At 39.4% G+C, this 27,639-nt stretch overlaps 1 protein-coding gene across 2 annotated transcripts in view; it reads left to right on the forward strand.

The window, feature by feature from the left end:
- The window catches only part of hdac7a (histone deacetylase 7a), a 95,318-nt gene extending 67,736 nt beyond the window's left edge, over positions 1 to 27,582 (forward strand). For both annotated transcript variants that reach the window (XM_079587511.1, XM_079587510.1), the window contains exons 10-26: positions 1,148 to 1,310; positions 2,785 to 2,957; positions 4,085 to 4,267; positions 5,337 to 5,553; positions 5,631 to 5,764; positions 7,870 to 7,990; positions 8,220 to 8,269; positions 12,830 to 12,937; positions 14,711 to 14,766; positions 16,604 to 16,691; positions 17,442 to 17,561; positions 17,793 to 17,890; positions 21,066 to 21,184; positions 21,279 to 21,412; positions 21,622 to 21,703; positions 23,986 to 24,124; positions 24,528 to 27,582. In XM_079587511.1, the coding sequence (XP_079443637.1) occupies positions 1,148 to 1,310; positions 2,785 to 2,957; positions 4,085 to 4,267; positions 5,337 to 5,553; positions 5,631 to 5,764; positions 7,870 to 7,990; positions 8,220 to 8,269; positions 12,830 to 12,937; positions 14,711 to 14,766; positions 16,604 to 16,691; positions 17,442 to 17,561; positions 17,793 to 17,890; positions 21,066 to 21,184; positions 21,279 to 21,412; positions 21,622 to 21,703; positions 23,986 to 24,124; positions 24,528 to 24,573 (2,031 nt within the window). In that variant the 3' untranslated portion in view covers positions 24,574 to 27,582. The remainder of the gene's footprint in view (positions 1 to 1,147; positions 1,311 to 2,784; positions 2,958 to 4,084; positions 4,268 to 5,336; positions 5,554 to 5,630; positions 5,765 to 7,869; positions 7,991 to 8,219; positions 8,270 to 12,829; positions 12,938 to 14,710; positions 14,767 to 16,603; positions 16,692 to 17,441; positions 17,562 to 17,792; positions 17,891 to 21,065; positions 21,185 to 21,278; positions 21,413 to 21,621; positions 21,704 to 23,985; positions 24,125 to 24,527) is intronic.
- The last annotated feature ends 57 nt before the right edge of the window (positions 27,583 to 27,639 follow it).

A 27,639-nucleotide genomic window follows, 5' to 3' on the forward strand; every position in this document is an offset into this window, starting at 1 on the left:
CCGTATGCCAGAACACTGAGACCCGTTCAGAACCACTGTAATGTCGGTAAACACACAGTCAAACCGAAATGTATGCAGACACCTTCAACATTTCTCACATTATCACAGTTTATTCACTATAGTTTAGAAAATGGTAATAAAATATGACAATAACTCATCAAATAAGTTGATATTTAACTGGTTTTGTCCATCCTTCTGTTAGACTGTCACACAGATGAATTATGTTGAATATCTGTCAGCTGTTAAATTTAACTAGCTACTCAATTGACCCTTCGCAGGGAGCTTGATTGACAGGTGATCTGACCAATCATACTTCGCCATCCGCCATTTTGTCCGACAAAGCAGTCAGGAGAGTTAGTGGATTACCATGGGAGGATTTGAACTTGAGAAACGGTGTACTGACGCCTTTCCGCGGTTAAAACAACATTCCTTCTGTTCATTCATGTTTATTTGATGCTATAAATAACTAGAAGGAAGAGATTAGCAGGTTTAACTGATGACTACAGCGATCTGACAGACACATTAAAGAGCCACAAAACGGTATTTATTGTTTAAATTTCTTTTTTAAAATGACCAAATTTGAAAGACTTTGTTTAATATGTTTAATATGAAAAGTAACCGAAAAGTAACCTGGTCTGTGTCTGTCAGTGTGTTGTCAGTCTCCTCTCTGCTCCACGATGTATTTTTCACTGCGTGAAAACATGGTGTGTGTGTGTGTGTGAGAGAGCGGAGTAGCTTGTCGGACATAGCAACAGTAAGGGGACGGGTCTTTGCAAACGGTCAATTAGATAATACCAATTAAGGTGAACCAATGCTTCATTTTGTTCAGTCTGTGTGTAAAACGCTCGCATTAGCAATTAAAGAAAAAACACTTCAGCAAAACATGGTCAGGTCAAAGTGTCTGAATAATTTTTGGTCCCAAATTGTTATAAATTTTACTGGTACAAAGCATTTTTGGGTGTAATATCACAGTTTACTTTATTTTTATATCCTCACTTACAGAAATGTAGTGTCCTGCACCCACCAGTAAAAAAAGATCTGGTGTCTGAATAGTTTTTGGTTTGACTGTATTCCTCCTCCATGCTAGTGTCATCAGCTGAACTCAAAGCTGGTCTCGTGTTGTAACGCGCTGGCCGTGTGTGTGCAGGCGGAGAGCGAGTTGGGCTCACTGAAGCTGGGTCGTGTTCCGGTGGGACCGGGCGGTTCTCCGCTGCTGGTTCCTCTGGGTGTGGAGGAGCAGACGGGACAGCTCATGCAGCCCGTCCTCATCCTGGAGCCCTCTGGACTCGTGCACGCCCCGATGCTGGCCGGTAAGATCTGCAGGATCAGCCTGAGAGGAAACGCCACTCAACCACTATAAGCGGGATGTGTGCGCCATCTAGTGGTCACTCCTTGACATGACATGGAAAAGCTGTTGAGAATAATATGCCAGTTACAAAATATTTTCAGAATATAAATATATAAAGTTATATTGATAGTGAGACATTATTATCATTTATTTAATTTTATTTGGTGCATTAGCAACCAAGCACTGGAAATGCAGCAAGAATATATAAAATTGGTCAAATATGACAATAAATACAGTTATAATGTTACAACAGATTTCTATTTCAAATAAATACTGTTATTTTGATCCATTTATCCAAGAATCCTGAAAAAGTATCACATTTTCCACAAAAATATGAAGCAGCACAACTGCGTTCAACATTGATCATAATAATAATGAATGTTTCTTGAGCATCAAATCATCATATCAGAATAATTTCTGAGGGATCATGTGACATCAGACTGAGTAATGATGCTGAAAATTTGATAGATAGATAGATAGATAGATAGATAGATAGATAGATAGATAGATAGATAGATAGATAGATATAACAACAGATAGATATAACAACATCCATCTATCTATCTATCTATCTGTCGTTATATCTATCTAGACAGACAGATAGATAGATAGATAGATAGATAGATAGATAGATAGATAGATAGATAGATAGATAGATAGATAGATAGATAGATAGATAGATAGATGGATGGATGGATGGCTAGATAGATAGATAGATATAGATAGATAGATAGATGGATGGATGGATGGATGGATGGCTAGATAGATAGATGGATGGCTAGATAGATAGATGGATGGATGGATGGATGGAGATAGATAGATAGATAGATAGATAGATAGATAGATAGATAGATAGATAGATAGATAGATAGATAGATAGATAGATAGATAGATAGATCCTTTATTAATCCCTAGTGGGATTACGCTTTGATCACAGGAATAAATTACATGTTAATATTATATTCACATAGAAAACAATTATTTTAAATGTGTAATAATATTTCACAATATTACTGTATTAATGCAGTTTTAGTGAGCATAAGATACTTCAGTCAAAACCATGAAAAAATGTTACCAAACCCAAACCTTTGAATGGTAGTGTATATTATAATAATATTTTTCATACATTATTATATTAATCAGATTTTAATAATCTTAGTGATTTCTTATTTTTAAATGAACAAAACCTAAATATTAAAAAATGCTTAAAAAACAAAATCTGTATTTACAAATCTGTATTTTTTGTGTTTATAATTCAACCGCCGTGTTCCCAGAGTTCACGATGATACACTAAAATTGTTATATTCTATCCATCGTGGATCGTTTTATGTGTTTATGTTCTCCTCTCGTGTGATCTGTGGCATGATATTTCCACATCGAGCTTGAATGTTCTGCTTTCGTCTGCTGAGATTGTGAGCAGATCTGCCTGTGATCAGTTCCAGGTCTGGGTCCGGTCCCTCTGCAGTTCAGCGCGTCTGGTCCTCATAAGCCGCTGAGCCGCACGCGCTCGGAGCCGCTGCCCCAGAGTCCCCGGGGCCTTCACCCGCACCTGCTCCAGCACAGCGCCCAGCTCCTCGAGAGACTCAAGCAGCAGACGCACCTGGGCAAGGTACCGGCCGCAGGACACGTCTCACTCAAAGCTCACGTACTTGCTACGGTTACGCGTTATTTCGATGGTAGACATTCTGCTAACTATAATGTCAACTAACTCTCATTAGAGTATTAGTAGACTGTTAGGATTCAGGTTAGTAGAATAAGTACTCAACTAATGTTAAAGACCTTAGGCCCTATCATACACATGGCGTAATGCGGCGCCAGGCGCAACGCAAGTGTGTTTTGCTAGTTCCAGCCTGACGCATTTATCATTTTCACGTCGTGCGCCACGCTGTTTAAATAGTAAATGTATTTGCATTTATTTGTTCGCCCTTGGGCGGCTGGTCTGAAAACGAGGTGTGTGTTCAGGCGCATTGTTAGCGCGTTGCTATTTTGAGGAAACTGAAATAGACTTTAAATAGCAAAAAAAAAAAAATTGCACCATTGACTTTAGACCAGGTTTCAGTTGCTCAATGGCGTAGTATTTGTTTTTGTTATTTAAAGAGCGCGTTAGTAATATGCGTCTATAGGCGGGTGCACAATGCACACACACTGCTTAGTACACACACACAGGGTCGCGCAGAAGCACACAAACTAGCCAAATATTAAAAATAAAAGGATTACAATGTAAAAGATTATTATTGTGTACATAAAGACATGGTGAATCCGGCTTGTCCAGTAGATGGTCTGCTTGAGGTTTAACCTTTCGCACACACACACACTCACACACACACAGCTTTAACCTTGCGCACGAGCAGATCCGTTTGCTCTCTGGAGAAGCGTTCAGTTTTTCCGCTATCAAATTCCTCCATGTAAATAGCGAATCCGCCATGGCGCGAGCGCAACTGGCTTTTAAAGGGAATGGGAGCTGAGACTCTGATTGGTTTATTGCACGTTACGCCCAAAACACACCCATTACTCATTAAGAGAATAGGGACAACCCTTTTAGACCATGTGCCGGACGCGCCGACCATTTTCCCCGTCGTTATACTGGCAAAAGTGGATTCGGACACACACTAAGTGCACTTGCGCCCTGCGCTTTAGACCATGCGCTTAGATCGTTAAAATAGAGCCCTTTAACCTTGTAAAGTGTCACCAAAAGTGTTACAGTATACTATAGTAAAGGATGTGTGTGTCCTCCAGCTCATGTCGAAGTCCAGCGAGAAGCCTCGTCTGCGGCAGATCCCGTCGGAGGACATGGACTCGGAGGACGGGGGCCCGTCAGCGGGGGACGCTCACCAGGGCCGGATCAGGGCCGAGTCACAGCGGGAGATGGAGAATCAGGAGGAGCACATCAACCTGCAGCACACACTCATTCTCAACCAGGTCAGGGCAACAGCACGCCACACTAGCTCTGCTGGACAACAAGGTCTGGCTAAATGTTATTGCAAAATCATTAGTGTGACAGCCGGATGAAGGGGAAGCCAAACATTTTAAATTAAGAAATATTCCAATGATTGTTTATGGGTGAATATTACAAAAACACATGTGAGTAAAAAAGTCTTTGTTTTTTAAATGCGTCTCTTATGCTCACCAAGACTTATTTTAACAATATTATTAAATATTATTAAAATGTAACATTTTAAAATATTGTTTTCTATGTGAATATTTTGTCAAATGTAATTTTTTCCTGTGATCTGAGCTGAAATTTCAACATCATTACTCCAATCTTTAGTGTCACATGATCCTTCAAAAATCATTCTAATATGCAAATTTTATGCGCAATAATTTGTATTTTATTATTAGTAATGTTAAAAAAAGTTGTGCCCCTTCATATTTTTGTTGAAACCATGGTAAAAAAAATGAGGATTCTCTGATGAATAGAAAGTTCGAAAAAATTGAAATCTTTTGTAATGTTATAATGTCTTCACTTTGCGTGTATTGCATCCTTGCTGAATAACATTATTCATTTCTTTAAAAAAAAACTTGACTGACTCAAAACTGTTGATCAATAGCGTAGATAATCAGAAAATCGGGAAAAAAAAAATTGTATAAAGAAAAGCCATTCACATGAACAATATTCACAAGTGGTTACAAATAATAACCTTAAGATTGTTTTAACACCAATTGTAAATATTGTCATTTATGTTTATATTTTAAATTATTATTTTGCATATATTTGCTGACTGAGGCAATCCAGATGTTTTTTTTTCTTTCTCCGTTGTGTTAATGTGTCTTATTTGTATGCTTTTGTGTTTTTTAATATAACTTCAAACTTATATTTTAAAATTTAAATTTTCTATCATGCGGTACAAATACCATTAATGTCATATATCATAATTTTTTCATACTTCCCCAACAGAATATTATATTTTATGACAGACAGATGCATTTCGAGAAGCACTTCCCAGTAATGCATGCGAACATGTTTAGATTAAAACGCTTTCTTTTGCAGTCGCGTCTGTGGGAAACGCAAAAACAGCTCCAGCACCTGCGCAGACAGACGGCCCACATGGAGACGCTGACGGTACCCATGATGCTCGGCGGCGTGCACCGGCCGCTGTCCCGCACGCAGTCGTCTCCCGCCTCCACCTCGCTGACGCTGCCGGACAAAACCCTGCCTCTGACCTCGAGCACAGAGCCGTCCCAGAGCCAGCCGCGCTTCACCACGGGTAAAACACCCCTCACTCCTCACTCTGCAATCCTCACTGACTCAAACCTCAATGCCTTAATGTGTGTGTGTGTGTAGGTCTGGTGTACGACTCCCAGATGCTGAAGCACCAGTGCACGTGCGGAGACAACAGCAGCCACCCGGAGCATGCTGGGAGAATCCAGAGCATCTGGTCCCGCCTGCAGGAGAGGGGCCTCAGGGGCCAGTGCGAGGTATACGCAGTTCCTCTCCTTTCCTAAAGGGGGCGCTGAATAATCAATCCAATCACTCTAACATGATGTTTGCCTCAACTCATCCACATTAAAGGGACGGTTCAGCCCAAAATGAACAGTCTCATCGTTCTTTTCTTCTGGAGGACACAAAAGATACATGTATATAGACCTCTTCAATGTTCTGTAAAGTTACAAAAAGCACCATAAAAGTAGCATATTTGTGATGCATCCACTACAGTTTAGGCTTCTGAAGCTACAGTACATGATTGATTCATGAGAGGAACGGGATGAAATTTAAGCTGCTATTCGGAAATGTGTTGGCAAAACAAGTCTGAATGATTCATTCACAAATCAGCTCTCCAAGCCAAGCCATCCTTGTCTGTGAAACTGGGGGAAGTATTGAATTTGTGAAAAGAATGTGTTTAGAAACCATTGTAAATAACCTCCGAAAGTTACGACCCCCTCCAACTTGTCTTTAATCCCCAACGCAAAGTCGTTTCAATAGTTTGTTTGGCGGTTTCAAATATTAAGTGGTACAACAAAACACGTTTAAATGACACTGTGCATTAAAAAAGCGGCCTCTGAGACAGCCGCATATTTATTATGGTACACTGTAAAAAAAATGTTGGTTTAACTTAAAAAAGCAAGTTACCTTGTTGCCTTAAAATTTTGAGTTCATTGTAATTAAAAAAATTGAGTTATTACAATGAATGTCTATAGACTGTCGTGTTTTTTTGTTTCGATCAGGGAGTCTTTGCAGTAACCTCCATACAATCAGATAAAAACATTTACTTCTGAAGAAAATAAGAAGATGATCTTATGAAAACATTTGAGAACTCATTCTTACTTCTGACTATCTTCAGGCATTCCTTAAAATCTTTCTCAAGAAGATTTCGTGAATCCGCAGAAAATTTCGTGAAGAGCTGAAAATTTTTCTTCAGACAGAACTTTTCAATGAGTTTTGACCAAATTTTTTGTCCTTTTCGGAGCGACAGTCCTCATTGACATTCAATCATACTTATAAGAGTTTGAAAAAAATGTAAATGTTGGAAAAATTTAGGAAATTCCCCAAAATATCCAGAAAAAGCCTTGTTTTTAATAACTCCAGTGTCACTACTGCTGACACCATGGGCCCTATTTTAACGATCTGAAACGCAAGTGTCAAAGTGCAAAGCGCAAGTAACTTTGTGGGCGGATCCCGGCGCTGTTGCTATTTTCCCGGCGGGATAAATGCCTCTTGTGCCCGACGCAAATCTAAAATGTGTTGGTCTGAAGTAGCTTCATTATTCATAGGAGTGGTTTGGGCGTAACGTGAAATAAACCAATCAGAGCGTCCTCTCACATTCCCTTTAAGAGCCGGCGCGCTTGTTCCATGGCGGATCGCTATCATAACGGCGGATTTGCCGGCGCACGCCAGGAGCGATTCACAGCCGAGGAGACCGATGTTCTCGTCAGGGCCGTAAAACACAGAGAAGTGACATTGGGGATGATGTGAGAAACCCTTCCAAATTAGCTTCGGTTAAACAGGTGTATGATTTGGGTAAATGTGTAGCCTAATCTAGATTTATTTTATTTTTAATCTAGATAGATCTTTTTCACATCTTCATGGACACAACAATGATTTCCCTCGTGTGTTAATAGTTTTCCTTGTAATAATGTATGATTTGCAAAAATGAAAACTGCTGCGTCTGTTTATAATTATTAGAGAATCAAAGTGTATGCTGTTGTGCACACGCTACATAATGGCCAAGCACGCGCCCTTAAAATACCATATCACTAACGCGCAACGCGCCACTGTCTTTAGACTGTTTTTTTCCTGGTCAGTGGCGCAATTGCTTTCTAAAACTGGAAAATAGCACCAGTGAACTTTTGCGCTGGAACACGCTCCTCTTTGCGCTGAACCGCCCTGAGCGCAAGTTCATTCCCTAATTTACCGACGTGCGTCTGTGGAGGGAAAAGTCCGCTGTGCGCGGGTGCAAAATAGGAATGATACATGCGTCCGTGTACAAAGTCAATTGCGCTGGGTGCAAGATAGGGCCCCATGTTTGCAGCATGACAATATTTCATCTCTCTCATCATGTTTGGTGTGTGTGCTTCCTCCTCAGAGTATTCGAGGAAGAAAGGCCACCCTAGAAGAGTTACAGTCGGTCCACACGGAGCGACACGTCCTGCTGTACGGCACCAATCCACTCAACCGCCTCAAACTGGACAATCGCAAACTGGCCGGTAACACATCATCATCACACACACACACACACACACACATGATTCAGATCTGATAGACATGAGTCAGCTGCAGTTTGGCCAGCGCAACACCCCATTTTTCAAAGCAAAGACACACAGGCACGCCAACACACGAATATGAGCGACATTCAAAATGACTAAAGGTTTGGAAATGTCAAACGGCGATTGCGAGAATGACAGTTAATCTGCTTGACGTCACTGTGTCCAACAGGCATACTGTCACAGCGGATGTTCGTCATGCTGCCCTGTGGGGGAGTCGGGGTAAGTGAAAACACACACACACACACACACACACTTCAACTTGGTCATAAACCTTCAAGAAACTAGTTTGATCGTAAATTAAGTAGAGATGCGTGATATGTTGCTGGCCATTATATTATTTGTTGGTAACTGGGAAAATTTGATATGAAAAGTGGAATTATGGCAATTTTAGCCGAGAATCATATATATATATATTTTGGCGCATACAGTAAGACAGTATTCGTGTACATAAAAGCATGACCCGGAAAAATATGATGTTTTTAGCCAAGTTAGCATGTCATGTTGCTCTTTGAGGGTTATTTCAAGATCCACGTGTCATTTTACGCTGTGTTTTTGGCTCGTTTTAATCCGAATCATCCGCTGTAAGTAACACTTTATTTCAATGGTCCACTTTAGACATTCTGCTAACTACAAGTGCCTTTGCAACTACATGTCAACTAGCAGTCATTCGAGTATAAGACTGTCTTGCTTAATATACACTTTATTGTGATGCTCCTCCAACAGACAATCTGCTGACTATAAGTGACTTTACAGCTACATGTCAACTTATTCTACTAACCCTAATTCTAAATTATGTTTTTACTAGTTTCTATTACATCATTATCAACCTTATTATCAACCTTATAATGCAAAAACATTGTTTGTTAGCGGATATCGTCATCTGCCCAAAAAAGCATATTTCTACTATTACACATATTCACTATTAACTATGACTTTTGCCTCAATAAACTCCTGATTTACAACTTATTAATAGTTAGTAAGGTGTTTTTGTAGCACTTAAGTGTAGGTATTGGGTGGATTAAGGGATGTTGAATATGACCATGCAGAATAAGGCATTAATATGTGCTTTATAAGTACTAATAAACAGCTAATATCTTAGTAATATGCATGCTAATAGGCATCTACGGTAGTTAATAGTGAGAATTGAACGCTAAACTAAAGTGTTACCACTCTATTTCCCCTCAAATTAAAAGGTTAGTTCACCCAAATATGTACATGCTGTCGTGGTTTACTCACCCTTGTGTCAGTTTAAACCAACAATACTTTTCATTTTTTGGAACACAAATGAAGATATTTGGTCACACTTTCGTTTACGGTCCAATTCTCACTATTAACTACGACTTTTGCCTCAATAAACTCCTAATTCCTGCTTATGAATAGTTAGTAAGGTGTTGTTAAGTTTAGGTATTGGGTGGATTACGGGATGTAGAATATGATAATGCCGAATAAGGCATTAATATGTGTTTTATAAGTACTAATAAACATCTAATATCCTAGTAATATGCATGCTAATAAGAGACTAGTTAATAGTGAGAATTGAACCCTAAACTAAAGTGTTACCAGATATTTTTAATATTGTCTTATAATTTTGTGTCCATCTATTGAAAGTACACACAACCAAAACTTTAACGAATCACAAAATAGCAAAAGACATTGCAAACGTAATCCTCACAGTACTTGCCCAATGCGTGGGCACACAACTCATTGGTTTCTGCATGTCGAGCGACCGTTGCCATGTTGATCACTTTTTTAAATGTGAATAAAAGCCTAAATTCAATGTTCATCATATGAACGGATCGTGTCTCTTCGGAAGGCGTGTATTAAACCACTCGAATCATACGGATTACTTCTACGATCTCTTTATGAACTCTTTGAAGCGTCCATTTTGGCGGAATGGATTTTGTAAATGGCGGGACAGAAATCTCTGCGCTTTCATTAAAAATATCTTCGTTTGTGTTCGGGAGATGAACAAATCTTATGGGTTTGAGGCTGAGTAGGCCGAAATGATGACAGAATTTACATTTTTTGGTGAAGTTAAGTCAACAGGTGTCCAAACTCAGTCCTGGAGGGCCACTATCCTGCAACTTTTCTCAACACACCAGCCTGGATGTTTCTAGTATGCTTAGTAAGACCTTGATTAGCTGGTTCAGGTGTGTTTAATTGGGGTTGTAGCTGAACTCTGCAGGACAGCGGCCCGCCAGGAGCCGAATTGGACACCCTTACACTAGAGTGATTTGAAATATTAGGTATAAATGCATTGCTCATGACGAGTGCCACTACATTCCCTCGATGCAGACTTTAGCCGAGCCCCCAGTGACGCCTGCTCCACAGAAACCACTGGCCGACAGACTATACGGCATGTGTGGACTTTGCATATGAGGTCCTGCCAGTCCATTTAACAAGTCAGAGAGCACTGATCCCAGCACAGTCGGCACGGGCAGCACCCCTGCTGAAAATGTGGAGAAAATGTTGAAAACTTCACTCCGCCGATCAAGCCCAGAGCAGGTCCATGTGGATTGATTGGAACAATATGTGCCATGAAGGATAAAAGAAATTCCAGCCCTCTCATTGTTCACAGTGCCAAACCACAAGCAATGCAAAAAAAAAAAAAAGGATGAGGGAAAATGAAAGAGAAAAGAGAGAAGGAAGATGTGGGGAGCAGGGCAACAAACAAAAGGGAGAGAGGGGAATGTGTAACCTCATTCTTTCTTCTCATGGCCACCCCGTACTCTCATGCCCCTTATGAATGTGGTTTTATAGATTATTAATATAATGATGGTCTCTTTTCTCTTACTAGAGCCGTTTACTGAAGCAAACATCACTGTTACTACCGCTCATACTTAGACTGAGGGGTTTGTTCAAAGCAACGTTTATGAATTATACCTTGAATTGATCAGAATTTATGATTTTCACTCGGACAATAAAATCCCATGGAAGGAGGGACCTGATGCAAAATTTACTACACGGCTAATGCACAGATCCAATGACGGACTTCCTTTTTATTAATTTCAGAAATGGCTTCAAGTAAACGGTTTAAATGGCGCCGTCTCATTGGTTTGTGCGGATATCGTACACCTGTGGAGCCTGTGGTTTCCCATTTAGATTATAAACCGGCTGTATGACTACGAGGAAGTGTTATAATCAGTGGTCGACCGATAATCGGCTTGACCGATATCATCAGCTGATATTTTAATCATTTTTTTGTCGATACATTTTGTAAGCGGGACTGTATGTGAAGTTAGTGCTACTCGGCTTTTATTTAAGAAAATGATTCCCAATGGATGCAGATTACTGTCGTTTTATGTTTATTTGTGTTCGTCAGCAACTCATTTATTTGGGAAAAATACTATATGGTTACAGAATGAAGAAGTATAAATGTGTTTATAATACAGATTTATTTTTTATGAAGTCAATTATTGTCCATGGAAGCTTCTTTCCGCCACAGAATAAAAAAATATTTGTATCTCGCAATTCTGACCTTTTTTCTCGCAATTGCGAGTTTACATCTCGCAATTCTGAATTCTGAGTCAGAATTTTGAGTTCTAAAGACAGAATTCTGAGATGTAAACTTGCAATTCCGTGAAAAAAGCCGTAATTTTCCTTCAGATTGTATTACTCGTAATTGCGAGAAAAAAAGGTCAGAATGTTGAGTTATAAAGACAGAATTGTGAGATAAAAAGTCGAAATTATCTTTTTTTTATTTTTTTATTCCGTGGCAGAAACAAGCTTCTATAGTTGTCAATTGATTCATTTATCAAATATATTTCTAATTATTTTAGTAAATACTATGTCAAATAAAATGTTTTTGCACAGACAAGAACTAGCTGAACGACTATGGTTGATCTGGCTCAAAAATATCACATTTTAGGCATTTTTCATCCTCCAATATGATAATACGTGTAGCCGGTGCAGTGATGAGAGACCGTGTTTATGGCAATACGGAGACCACACAAAGAATATTTAAACATACCATTAGTACGACACATAACAGGAAATCTATTTATAGTGTCGGTCATTCAAGCCGGCTTTCTTTTAGTGTATTCTTGAAATGTAGTTTACGTTCTGTAATTTGTAACACACACTACGCCTTGTGGATGCTTACAACAAAAATAAGCATCTAAATACGTTTGCGAGCGTGAGTGATCTTTATACAAATATGGTCGGGTAAACATATTTCGTCATAAATCTCCAGCGTTCACATCTGTGTGAGAGCACACAGCTGGTTATCTGTTATTCGAATAGGATTACGGTCAGTTTATTGATAGGTTTAAATCGTGAGTTAAGGAGAATTAAAGATGAGATCATTCAAGCATGAGTTCAGATTCCTCCTCGTCTTGTTGTGTGCAGTTGTTGTTGACGAACACATCTCGGTTTCATCAGTTCACGGTGGGACGTTTGCCCGCCGCGCAGCGTGTGACGCTGGCATCGCGCAGACGTGCCCTCCGCTTGAACCGCTGTTTGCGGCTTCGCAGATTTATGAACGCTGATCACGGCTGTCATAATGATAAATGTGCTGGTGTACGCCAAGACAATTCAGCTACATCATTTTATTCTGGCAGAATGGGTGACTGACATAGATTATGTGTCATGTCCGCGGCGCTGAGGGATTACGTGAGCCAGGGCTTTGGGTGGAGGCGCAAACTGTGAAATCGTCTCAAAATCAAGTGTTAACTTTGAGGTTTACATGCACATAAATCACTGAGCCAAGCGGTTCCCTAAGTGGAGTAAATAAGTAAATCGACAGGCCCTCACCAGAGCTCTCTGCTTGTATTTGGACAGGTGGACAACGACACCATCTGGAACGAGATGCACACCTCCACAGCGTCCCGCATGGCGGCCGGGAGCGTGACCGAGCTGGCCTTCAGAGTGGCTAAAGGAGAGCTCAAGGTCTGTTCAGCACAACATACAATGTTGAATTTAGACGTCTGTTTAGTTTGTAGGTCGGCCACATGTACGTGTCAAGACCTTTTTTACATCTTTACACCACTGGTTAGATATCCGGCTTAGAAACAGACAATTCTGATGGTACTAGTTTGACCACATTAATACCTGCCAAAAGCGTGTGTATTTCAGCAGTGGCGTGTAACGCAGTCACTCCTGCTTGCCACTTTGGCGGCTTGAATTTTATATATAATATATACATTTTTCAGTTGTAGTATTTTAAAAAGGCATCTGAAATAATAAACTATGGCAATGTAGTGTTTTATCAAAAATATAGACTTTTCAATATTCATACTGAAATATCTGAAACCTTTCCAATGCTCATTTTCCACAGAATAGATACACAATACCAGCTACTCTTCTCTCTCTCTCTCTTTTCTCTGACAGCGAGTGACACACAAACCCGCCTCCACTCACTCACTTGTTTCATTTACTCCGAATTAATATTGTTGATGTTACAGGGCTTGAATTTCAGTGTGGGATTGCACATATTGCACATAATTTACTCATTCCCGTAGATTTTGTCCTCACACCCCGCCTCTCAGCACTAAATTGAGTTATTTGTTGCTGCTTATTGCACTTAAACAGTCAAACACACACAAAATAATGTCAAAATGGTCTTGGTCAGTATTCACGTAAACACAGTAATGTTTTAAGTGAATCTAAACAGTTGAGAAAGAAAACGCACGTGTCACAGTGTAATGGATCCGTGCGTCAGCTCTTAAAGTGACAGCAGCCTAATAAACCTGCTGACAAATTATGAGATCATATTAAAAATATACTAAAACAAACCTGGAACTACTATAAAAAATATGCACATGTTAAAGAAGCTACAAATAATTTAAAATTACTTTTATCTAGACCCTTATTTAATTCTTTGATAAATAGAAAGCATTTATTTGAAATGGAAACCTTTTGAATCATTATACATGTGTTTATTGTCACTTTTGATCAATTTAACGCCTCCTTGATGAATAAAAGTATTATTTCTTTCAAAACTTTTGAACATAAGCGTATAAAACTAACTACATCTAAGCTTTTTATCTGCATTTATGTGTAATTATCAGATTATACAAAGTAAAGACATCATCAGGAAAACATCTAAATTAGAATGAAAGCATTACATTTTACAAGTAATGAAGCAAGAATGAGCGTGACAAACCTCAGTAGCCTAAATATTTTGATGTAAGGGTCAAAAGTGAATCAGTTTAAAGTGCATTCATGTAAAACGAACTGATTCAGTCAAATGACTCAGACGTACTGGCTATAATAAACAGAAATATGTGTAAAAGTGTAAAAACTTTAACTTTGCTTCTGGCGTTTTTGTAAAAGATTACATGAAATCCATCTCGTGTTAGTTCATTTCCGTTAATTTCCGACATGACGTGAATGCATCTTCAGTCAACACTCTTGGGTCATGTGTCAACCAATCAGAATCCAGTCCTCGTTTCCTTTCAGAAAGCCTTTGCAATTACCGTTGCTTCAAATAAAAATGAACGCAAGTAGCAAACCAAACTGATTAAGACGTGGAAAACTGTAACGAACATGAGGGAACGGTTCAATCACCCGAGTCCCCGGCTGGTAATTAAACTTAATGAAGGTTATAGGGGATGTTTTCAGGGAAATGGCTTTATTGCTGTAACTGAAAGTGGTGGCCCGTTTGTGAAAGCATCGTTTGGTAAATGCGCAGTTAATGACATGTTGGTTTCAATGTTTCAGAACGGCTTTGCTGTGGTTAGGCCACCAGGACATCACGCAGACCCGTCAAACCCCATGTAAGTCTGGCTGTCACATACACAAACTTCTGTGTGCATTGCTGGAGTTTGTTTAATGTCGGTATGGAACGGAAGTTGCGATATTTTCTTCCCGATTGTGACGTATGTGCAAGTGAAAAGGATTCTCCAATAAGAACAAATGTAGGGCTGGGGTTGGTTTTGTCCGTGGGGACTTGATTGGATGGTTGTGGTTTGCTATTGGTTGATCTCATGTGAGTGACAGGTTTTAGTCCCGCCCTCATCATCAGAGAAGACATGTCGCTGCAAGAGGGAGGGGAAGTTGTTCTGATTAAAGATTACATGTGCACATGAATTAAAAAAATTATTTGCACAAATTAATCGTCTATAATAGTGCTGGGCAACGATTAATCGTGATTAATCGCATCCAAAATAAAAGTTTGTGCTAACATAATATATGTGTGTGTACCGTGTATAATTATTTTTTATTTATAAAAACACATGCATGTATATATTTAAGAAAAATGTGTTATTTGTATTTAAAAAAAAAAAAAATATATATATATATATATATATAAATTATGTATAAATATATATATACAGGCAAATATTTATTAAATATATACAGTACATGCATATGTGTGTATTTATACATACAAAATAATTATACACTGTACACACACACATAAACTTTTATTTTGGATGCGATTAATCACGATTAATCGTTGCCGATGACTATTTGTAGCCGATTAATTTGTGCTGTGTAACGATTAATCGTGATTAATCGCATCCAAAATAAAAGTTTCTGCTTACATAATATATGTGTGTGTGTACTGTGTATTATTTTGTATTTATAAAAACACACACATACATGTATATATTTAAGAAAAATGTGTTATTTATATATAAAATATTTATATATATATATAATATATAAATTATGTATAAATATATATACAGGCAAATATTTAATAAATATATACATGCATATGTGTGTATTTATACATACAAAATAATTATACACCGTACACACACACACACATATATTATGTAAGCAGAAACTTTTATTTTGGATGCGATTAATCACGATTAATCGTTGCGAACACAAATACTGCTATATCCAATAAAACTAATCAGAATGGTCAGTTTTGATTTAATGGTGATTTTAAGACGTGTGCATAGGTTGAAATCTAGCCTGTGTCGTTTTCTTCCTCGTCTGCGTTCCACTGTCTCACTATATAAAGTTCTTCACATGCATAAGATAATAATAATAATAATGTGTGTGCTCGTGCAGTATGTCGTGCATGTGAGTTTGTGTTTATTTACTGTGGTCGTGAGTGAAATGCTTCTTCCTGTACATGTGTGCTGATGGCATGTTTGGAGTGTTGTGTTTGTCTGTCGTGGGCGTTGTGTTCGCACATGTGCACTCTGTCACCTCGCGTTCGGAGTGTGTGTTGCAGCGTCAGCACGCCTGTCTCTCTGTGTGTGTGTGTGTGTGTATATTTATGGCTTGATAATGAAGCTTTGGAGGGAGCGGGAGGAAAGACGCTGATTTATTTCAGCAGTTATTACCCTGCTGAGTTCTCAGCGTTTCACAAATTTCTCATATCTAATCATCTGCTTGAAGTTTATTATTTGTGTATATGTACATATTTAAATGCTTTTAGCTGACCTATTATCTTTCAATGGTTTTTCTGTTTTTATGATAAAACTGAGTTGCGTATTACTACAGTTTTGTTGTTGCGTTTCCAATAATTGTTGGCATTTCTCTCTCTCTCTCTCTCTCTCTCTCTCTCTCTCTCTCTCTCTCTCTCTCTCTCTCTCTCTCTCTCTCTCTCTCTCTCTCTCCCCTCTCTCTCTCTCTCTCTCTCTCTCTCAGGGGTTTTTGTTTCTTCAACTCTGTGGCGATCGCTGCCAAGCAGCTCCAGCAGAAACTCAGTGCCAGTAAAATCCTCATCGTTGACTGGGTGAGAGCTCATTCAGCGAATGCTAATTATTATATTCATGTTACAGTATGTCAGTATGGCTGATATTGGAAATCTATACTAATATATCTATACTATCTCTATTATACAAATTAAAGCAATAAGAGTTTGTTAGCAAGTTCAGGCATCACAACAGTGTCATGTACAATTTATTTCAATGAAACATCCACATTAAATACAGTACACAACATCTGATAAACAAAAAAATAGCTAGTCTTATTACTGATATATCGCCAATATACTGTAAAAAAAATACTATAATAATATAAGCAATTTTTTTAAGTTATACAAGATTCAACACATTTTTTAAAGTCAGTTTAATGTAACTTAAGTTGTAATGACTTAAACATCCAAGTTGATTGTACTTAAAAAATTTTGGTCAGCAATTTTTTTTTTTACAGTGTGGCAATCAGCGCTAGTTCATTACTGCAAAAATCTACAATTATTCTGGGATATTGGAAACCTAATAAAAAATATTGTTTTTGAATGGATCATATGAACCGATTTGCACCTGATTCAAACTTTTAAACAATGTAGTTGAACTGTATCGGTTAACAGAGTTTATCAATCTTTCAATGAAATCACTTCCAGATCTTGGTCTTTTTTGGGCCAAAACAAAGGCACTGCTAATGTTAACTGAACAGCAACCAAAAGACAAATGAAAGACACATTCCTTTGTGCACTGAATTTAAACGATTGTTATCCTGATCATTTTTGTCATCAACCATTCAGGACGTTCACCATGGCAACGGCACCCAGGAAATCTTCTACAATGACCCCAGCGTCCTCTACATCTCCCTTCATCGCTACGACAATGGAAACTTCTTCCCCGGAAGTGGTGGGCCGGCAGAGGTCGGTACCCAAAGATCATTGATTACCATTACAGCAAATACAAATACTCCCTGGTCGATACTCTGATTTATTGCTGTAATTCACTATAGGCTCGCAGAACCTTTCATTGACGTCACAATTGTGTCCCAAACCAGAAATAGCTGCATCATGGCCTTTAGCACAAAAGGATCACAGTGAATGGAGGGTTTTCGGTGTTTAACAGCAGTGCTGTCTGTGTTTGATTGGTCCCAGGTGGGTTCTGGTGCCGGTGAGGGTTTCAACGTTAACGTGGCGTGGACCGGTGGACTGGATCCTCCCATGGGCGACGCGGAGTACCTGGCTGCCTTCAGGTGATACTTTCACTGGATTATTAGATATTCTCAGCTAACTCAGGGGGAATACTTCAACAAGGACAGTATTCCCTGGAGATATGTTCATTTAAAGTCCCCCTGTGGTGAAAATCAAGCTCATAATGTACTTTATATATCTATGTAGTGTTTTTAATATGATTTAAGACAAACCATGTGCAAATGCACAAGAGTACTTTCTCCTTAAAACTGAACCGAAGACAGTCTCAAAAATGTGGTTTGAAATCGCTGGTGTTTCTGACGTCACAAACTACCTTGTAACCAATCAGATCAACGTGTGATCGTCAACGAGTGGATCTCTGAGTGAGTGGAGGCGGGGCGTATTTGCATATTCATGAATCCACGTATACTAAATGAGGCAAGGGTGTAGAGTTACATGCAAGCTATTTTAAGGCATGAATAATTTTTTTTCAAGGGAAAAAAACCTTTAAATATGTCATTTTGATGATCAAAGATGAGTTTTATGGGATACAATTATTGACTACAGGGGGACTTTAAACCATGCCATATTTGAATTTATGGATCAGTTTTCACATAATTAAATTCATTCGTACATTGGAAGGACATGATTATTAAATGTGATATATTTCCTGACTGCAGGGTTAGGGGATGGAGCTGTAGCAACATACAAAATTAGTGAAAAATATTTGATTAAACGGCAAAAGAATTCTGTTTTTGGCCAAAATATGATGTTTAATTAGCACATTTTGACAACGTCTGCATCTATTTCATGCACACAATGTGGATACAATACAACATCGAATACTTCCCTTGTATATAGTATGGACACTTTACTGTCCCATGAGGCCACGGGAGAGGATTTGTGAATGAAAGTGAAGCGACGTACTGATGCTCTAAGTCACATGATAATGACAACATGGCGGATGTAGTGCGTCTGGATTACATTCATACTACACACATTCATACAAAATAGCACATACTTTTTTAATGATCACAAAGTAAGTTCATATTTAAATGTAGGCAGTATGTGATTTGCCAACTGTGTTTGGAGTGAGCAGGGGTTTAGTGTTGTGTGAAGTGTGCAGTGGTGTTGGGGAACCCAGCGACTTTTTCAATTCTTGGATCATCCGTGGTCCAGAAGTTTAACCACAACCCCTCAACCATCCACTTTATATGTCTCGTTAAGCCTTTACATCATCAGGTCAGAGTTCAGGAAGAAGCGTTTGACCTTCCATCATCAGTTCTGCCAAGAACCAGGTGCTCTCGTTCATGTGCACTAGTATTTGCACTGAGATCTTTGAGATTTGATCAAGAGTTTGAAGACGGATCATGTTGTGGACACTTTAAACAGGACGGTCCCCTTCTTGCGATTGCCAACCTGTATCAATCAAGGTGTTTATTGTAGTCTGAAGCACTTGCAGGCCTTCAAATGATTCCCAGCTTTTTAATTGCGCTGGGATCAAACTCAAGCTTGGCCACTTCCACATGCAACTTAATTGCCGCCGGTGGGTGGTTTTATTAAAAGTTTTTAGCATTTTTGAAGGAAGCCTGCTTCAGGTTTTTGGTTTTGGTCCAGGGAGGCATTGCTAACCACACGCTAACCAGGATCCCTGCGTGAAAGTGGGTGGGCGTCTAAAAAGACCTTTAAGATCTTCAGGACTGAACGCTGTGCCTCTAACCAGCCCGTCTCTCCTTGACTTCCTGTGTCTTGTACACTCTTTCTCGTCCTTTTATTGGTCTTTAATGAATGCGGCGCTCTCTCTCTCTCTCTTTCCCTCCACCCAAACTAAAATTGTTCCTCTCCACACAGGGGAGCGTGGGTAGTTTTATTGGTCTAGAGGGGAGGCGGAGTTGGTAACAACGGTGAGGGTAGGCGGGGAGGGGGGGGGAGTAGTGGAGGATCCTGGGTAATTAAGGCAAATGGCTCCCAGATGCCGGGCTGTCAGTGACGTGAGGAGAACGACAAGCTTCAAATGGGAACCAGATGCAGCGGCGGTCGCTTTGAACTCGCCGGTGATGCGCTCAAGAGGCGAAATCGCTGGCAGGGCTGGCGTCCTCCGAGCGCAAGAGAGAGGGAGACGAGGAAAACGAGGAAGGAAGAGAGAGCGAGGCGGTTATTAACAAAACCTAATTCAAACACTTTAGTCATTGGGATTGTCACGCTGTGCTCCGGCCAGCTTCATTTTTTTTTGTAGAATTTGTCAACTATAACAGGAACGCCACTGGACTCTTTTTTTCTTCTTCTTTTTTTAAGTCTTTTGGGCAAATAGTTTCTCATGTGAAACATATTTCTGTAAAGGCTTTGATCAGAACTGACAAATACACCCAAAAGAAGAAAGAAAGAAAGAGTAAATGTAATCTGGTACAACTCTGCTGATTGTTAATCATAAATGTAACTATTTATTGAGCATTCGTGTCTTTTGCAATATTCATATTGCCAGCGTTGCATTAAAAATATAATATTTGTCTTGCCTCAGAAGACCCCTCAAAGGAATACTTCACCCCCCCATAAAAATGAAAATGCTCATTAATTCACTCTCCCCATGACTGTCTTTTGTGGAACGAAAAAGGAGATGTTTTGAAGAATGTAGTTGGTTGCTCTTCCATGTAACCAATGAATGGCCACTGAAGCTTTCAAGCTTCAAATAAGATCCAAACGCATCATAAAAGTATCATAAAAGCTCTATGCACTATATTCCAAGTCTTCTGAAGCCATGAACGGCCTGAGATTTAATTTGTTATTCGCTGACAATCTTGACATCTGCCCTGACTTTCATCGCCATGTTCATGAGACTTCAAGAGTGAAGAACGAACGAATGATTCTTTTGAGTTGGATCTTTAAATGAATCGGTTGATCCAGGTTCACAAAAGCAGGTTTATGATTCGGTTTCAAGTTTAGGTTGACATGAGACATTTACATTACATTTACATTTATGCATTTGGCAGACGCTTTTTATCCAAAGCGACTTACATTGCATTATCCTATACATTTATACTTAGGTATGTGCAATCCCCTGGGATCGAACCCACAACCTTGCGTTGTTAACACAATGCTCTTACCACTGAGCTACAGAACTAACTATTTTACGAATTTGAAATTGTAAAGATTTGTAAAGATACTAATGCAGTCTTCCCTATAAGATCACTGATATAATATGAACTGAACTATGTGTGTGTGTGTTGTTATGATGTTTAGGACGGTGGTGATGCCCATTGCTCAGGAGTTTTCCCCAGACGTGGTGTTGGTCTCTTCAGGGTTTGATGCGGCAGAAGGACATCCCTCTCCTTTAGGAGGATACAAAGTCACTGCGAAATGTAGGACATTTCTGTCCTTGATATATTATCCTTATCCGTTTAATGTCCTTGTGTTTGGACTGTGACGGTAACGCTGTTATTGGTCTCCCCGCAGGTTTCGGGATCTTGACTCGGCAGCTGATGACGTTAGCAGGAGGACGCGTGGTTCTAGCATTAGAGGGAGGTCACGACCTCACGGCCATATGCGATGCTTCTGAGGCCTGTGTCAGCGCCCTGCTGGGCCTGGAGGTCAGATTTCATGCATTCTCCGGCCAAATACTTTATAACACATTTATTATACCTTAATAACCCCGTTATAGCATTGCCGTTAACAAATACTGAGGGATCTTGTTATGTAAGGGTGTTAACATGACTTTTCTGGCTAGGGCTTGCATGACGTGATCTTTGTTTTAAAGGAAAAGCAAAAAAACACATTTTTTCATCTGGTTTTCTGTTAGGATTCTCTTCCCGAGTCGACTCTGCTGCAGACGCCCAATGCCAACGGAGTGCTTTCACTGCAGAGAGTCCTGCAGATACAGAGTGAGTGTCTCTCGTCCCGGTCTGCCTCTAATTATCCTGAAATGCACTGGCTTCCTGGTAGCACACGTTTGTTTAATTCTTCGTAATTAATTATAATCATGATCAGCGTTGTTTCACCACATGGTTCCCGCTCTGCCAAGATATTCCAATAAAAACAACGGTACGGGACGCACTACGTGGCGTACACTACCTCTCTCGCGCTTTCTGCGCGCTACTGCCATTATCTGCCCGCAGTCAACAGTCTGCTGTCATTCACATGTTCAAGACTTTCTTTCTTCAGCTCAACACAATGGAAATCTTTTGCAGGATGTCTGAGCATGAAAGTGTACCGCGATTCAGACAGTCAAGATCCGATAAGGACAAAAAAAAAGCACCAATATTATTTTAAATGCTGTCTATATCAGGATTGGGTGCAATTCATTACTTGACTTTTTTTTCAAGGGAAAAGTAATTAAATTAAAGTAATGGATTCTTCTGTAATTTAATTACAGTTACTTCTGATGTAATTGCATTTGACTATAGAACAATTATATGTAAACAATAGTGGATTAAACATCAAATGTAAAAAAAAATTAGATTTTTAATGTAACCTTCTCCCTTTGAATACTTTGGTCAATTCAAGAATAATCTAAGCAACTTATTTATTTGAAAGGATTAAAAGAGTCGTTTCATGTCTGTGTTTTGTTCAACTGGTCGAGATTGATTAGGGATTTGGAAAATAATGCAATACTTTTTAAAGGGAGTAATTAGTACAGTAAAGATGTAATTAGTAACTTACCTAACACTGGTCTATGTGGGTCTATAGGTAGTGGATATTCTGAGGTCATTCAATATCTTTGTTTGAGGAACCAACCAAAAAATTGGTCATTATCTTTCCCCCTGCTATAGTTCACTGATGTCACTCAAGCTCAACTGTACTTGCTTGATGCGCAAGAACAAATCCTGCAACTCAAGCAAGCATGTTTGAACTTCTGCTTTCTATATTTGATGTGCCCTATGTATATGTGTGTTTATCAATGTTTCTATGTGATTAAAAGCCTTTTTAATTAAATCTGTTCATCAAAGTTTTGGTTGCATAGCCGTTCAGTGGAGAGACAGACATCTCTCAGGTTTCATTAAAATATCTTCATCTGAGTTTTGATGTGACCTGATCCAGCTAAATTAGACACAGTGACCCAAATTTCAAAATTGAGATGGTTAAGAAAGTATTCTTTGGTATTAATGGAATTAGGTGACCATAAGCTTTCAAGTGATATCCTAGTCAAAGTCATACCTTGAATGGTTGTAAAGATATACACATTTGAATTATGGTCGTCTGCCCTCTTTTTCCAATTGAAAACCTGAGAAAATCGCTTTACAAGTTTTTTGCACGTTGAAATCTTTCAAAATCCATTGCATTTAAAGGGATAAACTATTTATTTTACAGCTTAATTTGACCAAAGACATTAATATATAACACGACAACGTTTCTCAAATTAATAATATTGAATCTTTATGAGGAGATCTGCTAGCTTGTTTACAGAGAGCGCTGCGAGTCTGACTGGACCAATCGCGTGCCGGTCAGTCGAAACGGGGCTTCCCATTGGCAAATGATCAGCGTTTGTGTACATTTCTAAGCTTTTTGATTGGTTCTATACAACGTGTACCACCATGTTTGGAAAGAAGAGATAGTGACGCTTCAGGGGATATGCGGGAAATGCTCAGAGGTGACGAGAGGAGTTGAGAAAAACAATGTTCATTTCCAGCGAATTTAGTATAACTTTGTAAGTTTTAATAGTAATTTAAATACCTTTACTCAATTATCTGGACTACGAAACTTTGGGAGATTATTTTTTAATGTCTGTGCTTTGAAATTAGAAAAAAAAAACTATTATTTCATTGTTTTTCCACATAATCGGCCCATATCTTGAATATGTTGTGACTTCCGACTCATTTCGCCAGAGCGGGTCACAAATGTTTGGAACGAAATGAGTGTTGAGTAAATGATGACAGCATTTTAAAGTTTGGGTGAACTATCCCTTCAAATTCTAGTGTTTTCGTCACATATAAAACGACTATTTTGCAGTTTGTTTTTTGTGCTTTCTGGAGTTTCTTTTTAAGGAAATGAGCAGCTTTGACATTCTGCAAAATATCTTTTTTGTGTGATTCACTTGGTAAAGAAAGTCATAGAGGTTTGGAATGACATGAGGAAGAGCAAAAAATGATATTTCTGAGTGAACTATTCCTTTAATTGTTTGCTGCCAGTGTGTCTGTTAACAGTGGAGTCTCTTCCTCTGTCTCAGGTCAGTATTGGTCGTCACTCAAGCCGTTGGTGAGCACAGTGGGTATGTCGTTTCTGGGAGCCCAGCGGAAAGACTGTGAGGAAACAGACACCGTCAATGCGATGGCGTCCCTCTCTGTGGGGGTCTTGACCAGCAAAAGGTGCGTCATGATGAAGACATTTTGCTAAATGTGATTAATACAATTTGTCATACCTCTAATAGTGCTCAATCCTCTTCTGTACACAATATGTGTGGTAATTTACAGTGTAACAAGGGTTATTATCATTATCTAAAATATATATATAGCTCATAGGGATTTACAACACATTCTACAACTGAGTTTACTCACCAAAAAAATGAAGCCAAATTGTCCTTTAGATTTGGCAGAAAGAGGCAAATCTGTAATCCAAACTAATTCATGCTAATGTTTTCATAGGTGCCTAATTCCCATCTAGTCTATTGTGGGCTTCACTGCTGTAGTAAATTATGCTTTTGATGCATTCTTAGGCATAACAACCATATGGTAATTGTTTGATGCTAAACATAGACCAAATGTTTTACAGCCTTGCTGATGAACCCATGGAGCACGACGACGACGACTCCCTTTAAACCAGGTCTTTACTCGTCTGAAAAACTGTCCAGTACCAAATGGCGCTCCACATCACGTGAACGAGCCATGCCTCAGACCAGCAGTGCCTCAGGGGGCGTGGCTGCCTCATCATGGCCCCTCCCCCAAGACGCCACCTCAACACTGACCACCAGCGCAGCGCGGCTAAGCTAACAACACGGCTACAGTTCGGCTGGGATTCTGGGATCCACTTCATCGTCTCCATTCAAGAACCATGCAAACGGTCGCACTAGAACGCATGAGGCCTCTTCGTGCGCTACTGTGTTTTTAACATTCACTAAAAGGACGCGCAAATATTCACCTCTGGTGCCTCAAAAGAGACCATTTACTTTAGCTGGAGATGCGAAACCAGATTTGTGGGAACGGTTGAGGATTATTTAACCTTTTTTTTAAAAGGCAGCCCACTTTACTACCCCTGACAAGCGAACTATTGAAGTGCTGAGAGAAAATAAGGGGTTTCCTTGCACCTGGCAACCGCAAAGTGGCTCCACTCTATGATGTCATTACTATTAACCAATTTAACCACTAAAGAAGAAGAAGAAGAAATAACGATCTCGACAACTGTGGGTTTTATAAATCGTAATTTTTTTTTTTGCACTGTGCATTCCATAATGTGAACCGTGAAATTTTCCGAACCTCTGGGAAAAGAAAGATCTAATTCTGTATCTAGTTTTACGCTTAACATTCTTTTAAAGTGAAGCAAAAAAACAGTTGCGTTCTTGTCAAGTTCAGTTACACTCTACCTGCATTCCCAGCATGAAGGCTGTACACTTGAAACCTTCAAGATACTGCTTTGTACTGATTCTGTGCATCTGATTTAATGTTACGCCTCGTGTTTTTAAAGGCCAGAGGGACAAACCAGCTATTAGCAAGTGTATTGCACACACACACACACACACACACCCAAAACACATATCTGTGCACGCAAGCACACGTCGCATCCATATGACCACTGTACATTTAATATCGTGGACACAGGAAGTGCTTACACTTTCCCTAGACTAACTATAACGCAAAGTAGATCAGTCTCTCTTTAGACCAAACTAATACGAGTATGATTTGTATATGTGTGTGTGTGTGTGTGTGTCCATGTGTATCTATCAGTCATATATTCAGTCTGTTCTGTATTTACAACCAAACCTCAATTGACCACAAGCAAAAAAACGCAAAACGACAATTGAATGGGCTCTCCAAGCCACTTTAACGTTGAATCAATTCTCTGTATTTTTCATTGATCTTTGTTGTTTTGGACAAGGGAAATATCCAGCCTTTCAACCTGTGGAGGAGACGTTTCTAAAGTGTCTGTGCATTTAATGATTTCCCTTCATTGCTGTGCACTTAGAAATTACTGAAGTGTTTTTTTTTTTCGTTTTTTTACGAGGGATGCATTGTTTTTGGATGGCGTTCTGTTTTCCACAGCCTGCACATAGACATCTAATTCACACCAGTTGTGTGGATGAACTTTATAGTGATATTAAATATGTCTCTCAGACGCTGGGATTCACATTCACGCCTTCTTCAACGAACCAAAAATGAATATCACACCCACCCGTTGACCGAAACGGACAGTGCCACTCATCGGCACATTCTGTTTATCACTTATTTAGCCTTTCTAAGCAAATCTTAAGCCCAAAATATTGCCGGCTACATTCTAGTTGCGTAATCCTACCGGGTCAAACCGCCGAGAATAATGCGCTGGAAGTTATCATCCACATGCTGTATCAATATCTCACGGTTAAAGTCTGGATATCGGGACTCGCAGAACAGTTCATGGTGCTTGTTTGGCTTTTCGGGTTGATGAACGACTCGATTTCAAGTGTCGGATTTGTTCCGTTATTCAGCGTGACTTGGATGACAAAGACCAAATCGTATCTTTTTTTGAGTCTGCACAACCCTTTACCTCTGTATTTACAACCAAAATACAGCGCTAACATGCTTTCTTGCGTTCACTACAAGAAACAATCGTGACCTGACAAATTGCTGTTATTGTGTAATAAAATCGAGGCATTCCTATACAGGTTTCCGTAACTCTGCAGCTGCACCCGCCCGACCAATGAGTCTTTACTTCCTCCCTCTTTCGCCTCGTACCAAACCACTGTGGATAGTTATGCTTGTATGATTCCATGTATATAGCACCGTCCTCCCATTTATCGATGTTTTGTGTGTTCATATGGCTGTTTTCATGAAGACCCTGGGTAGCCTTTGCCCATCAGACCCCCATGAAGACTGTTGTAAAATAGAGCAGAGACAGACGTTCACCCATTAATGAAGTCGTAGCTAATCTCTAAACTAGCGGCGATCTTGCTGCATATTTATAGTACTTCAAACGGTGCACTTGCATTTCACCATCAACAAAACACACCCGTTCACCTTCAACGTTTGATAAAAGCCAGAAATCGCCTTGGTTAGCGACTAAATAGCGACAGTACGCACTTAAGTGACAGTTTCGCCGGGCCGTTCGGACCGCGAATACGACCAGATCTTGACATTCCCTGGCAGTTCGGACACTGCCATGCGTCTTATATGCAGTTATATTCTAGTGGCGTATTTTTACAATAGCTTTGTGCATTTTTACTGTTTCGATATACCTCTCAAAGCGTTTGTATTCTCTCGTCTCTCTCCGAACCCTTTATGAAGTAAAATGGAGAGCGTGCGCTGTCGTCTTCACTCCTGTGAAAGCAAACCAGCGCCGTCTTAATTCCTCTCGCATTTATTTCCCTTCGCCTTGTTGTATGGACAATGTAAATATTTACCTACGACCAAAAGACTTCACCTATGTGCCTTGAAGTACTTCACCTGTCGACCCCACTAACTGGATCTGTGTTTAACAAAGAATAACAGAAATTGTGTTTTTCGAATCTTCCTGTGCTTAACGACTCCATTGTTAATTTCCGACTTCTTTTATTTCTCTGTGTATAGAAAAGAATGTCTATTTTGTACTGTTTCTATCCTCCTAATTAAAATGAAAGCATTTTTTTTTTTTTTGCCTGAATTTCGTTCGGCTTTGTCTTTTTTATTTGTTCGTTCTGCTGCTCTGAACATCAAAT

Source organism: Phoxinus phoxinus (genome assembly GCF_949152265.1).
Source record: "Phoxinus phoxinus genome assembly, chromosome: 18".
Lineage (NCBI taxonomy): Eukaryota > Metazoa > Chordata > Actinopteri > Cypriniformes > Leuciscidae > Phoxinus > Phoxinus phoxinus.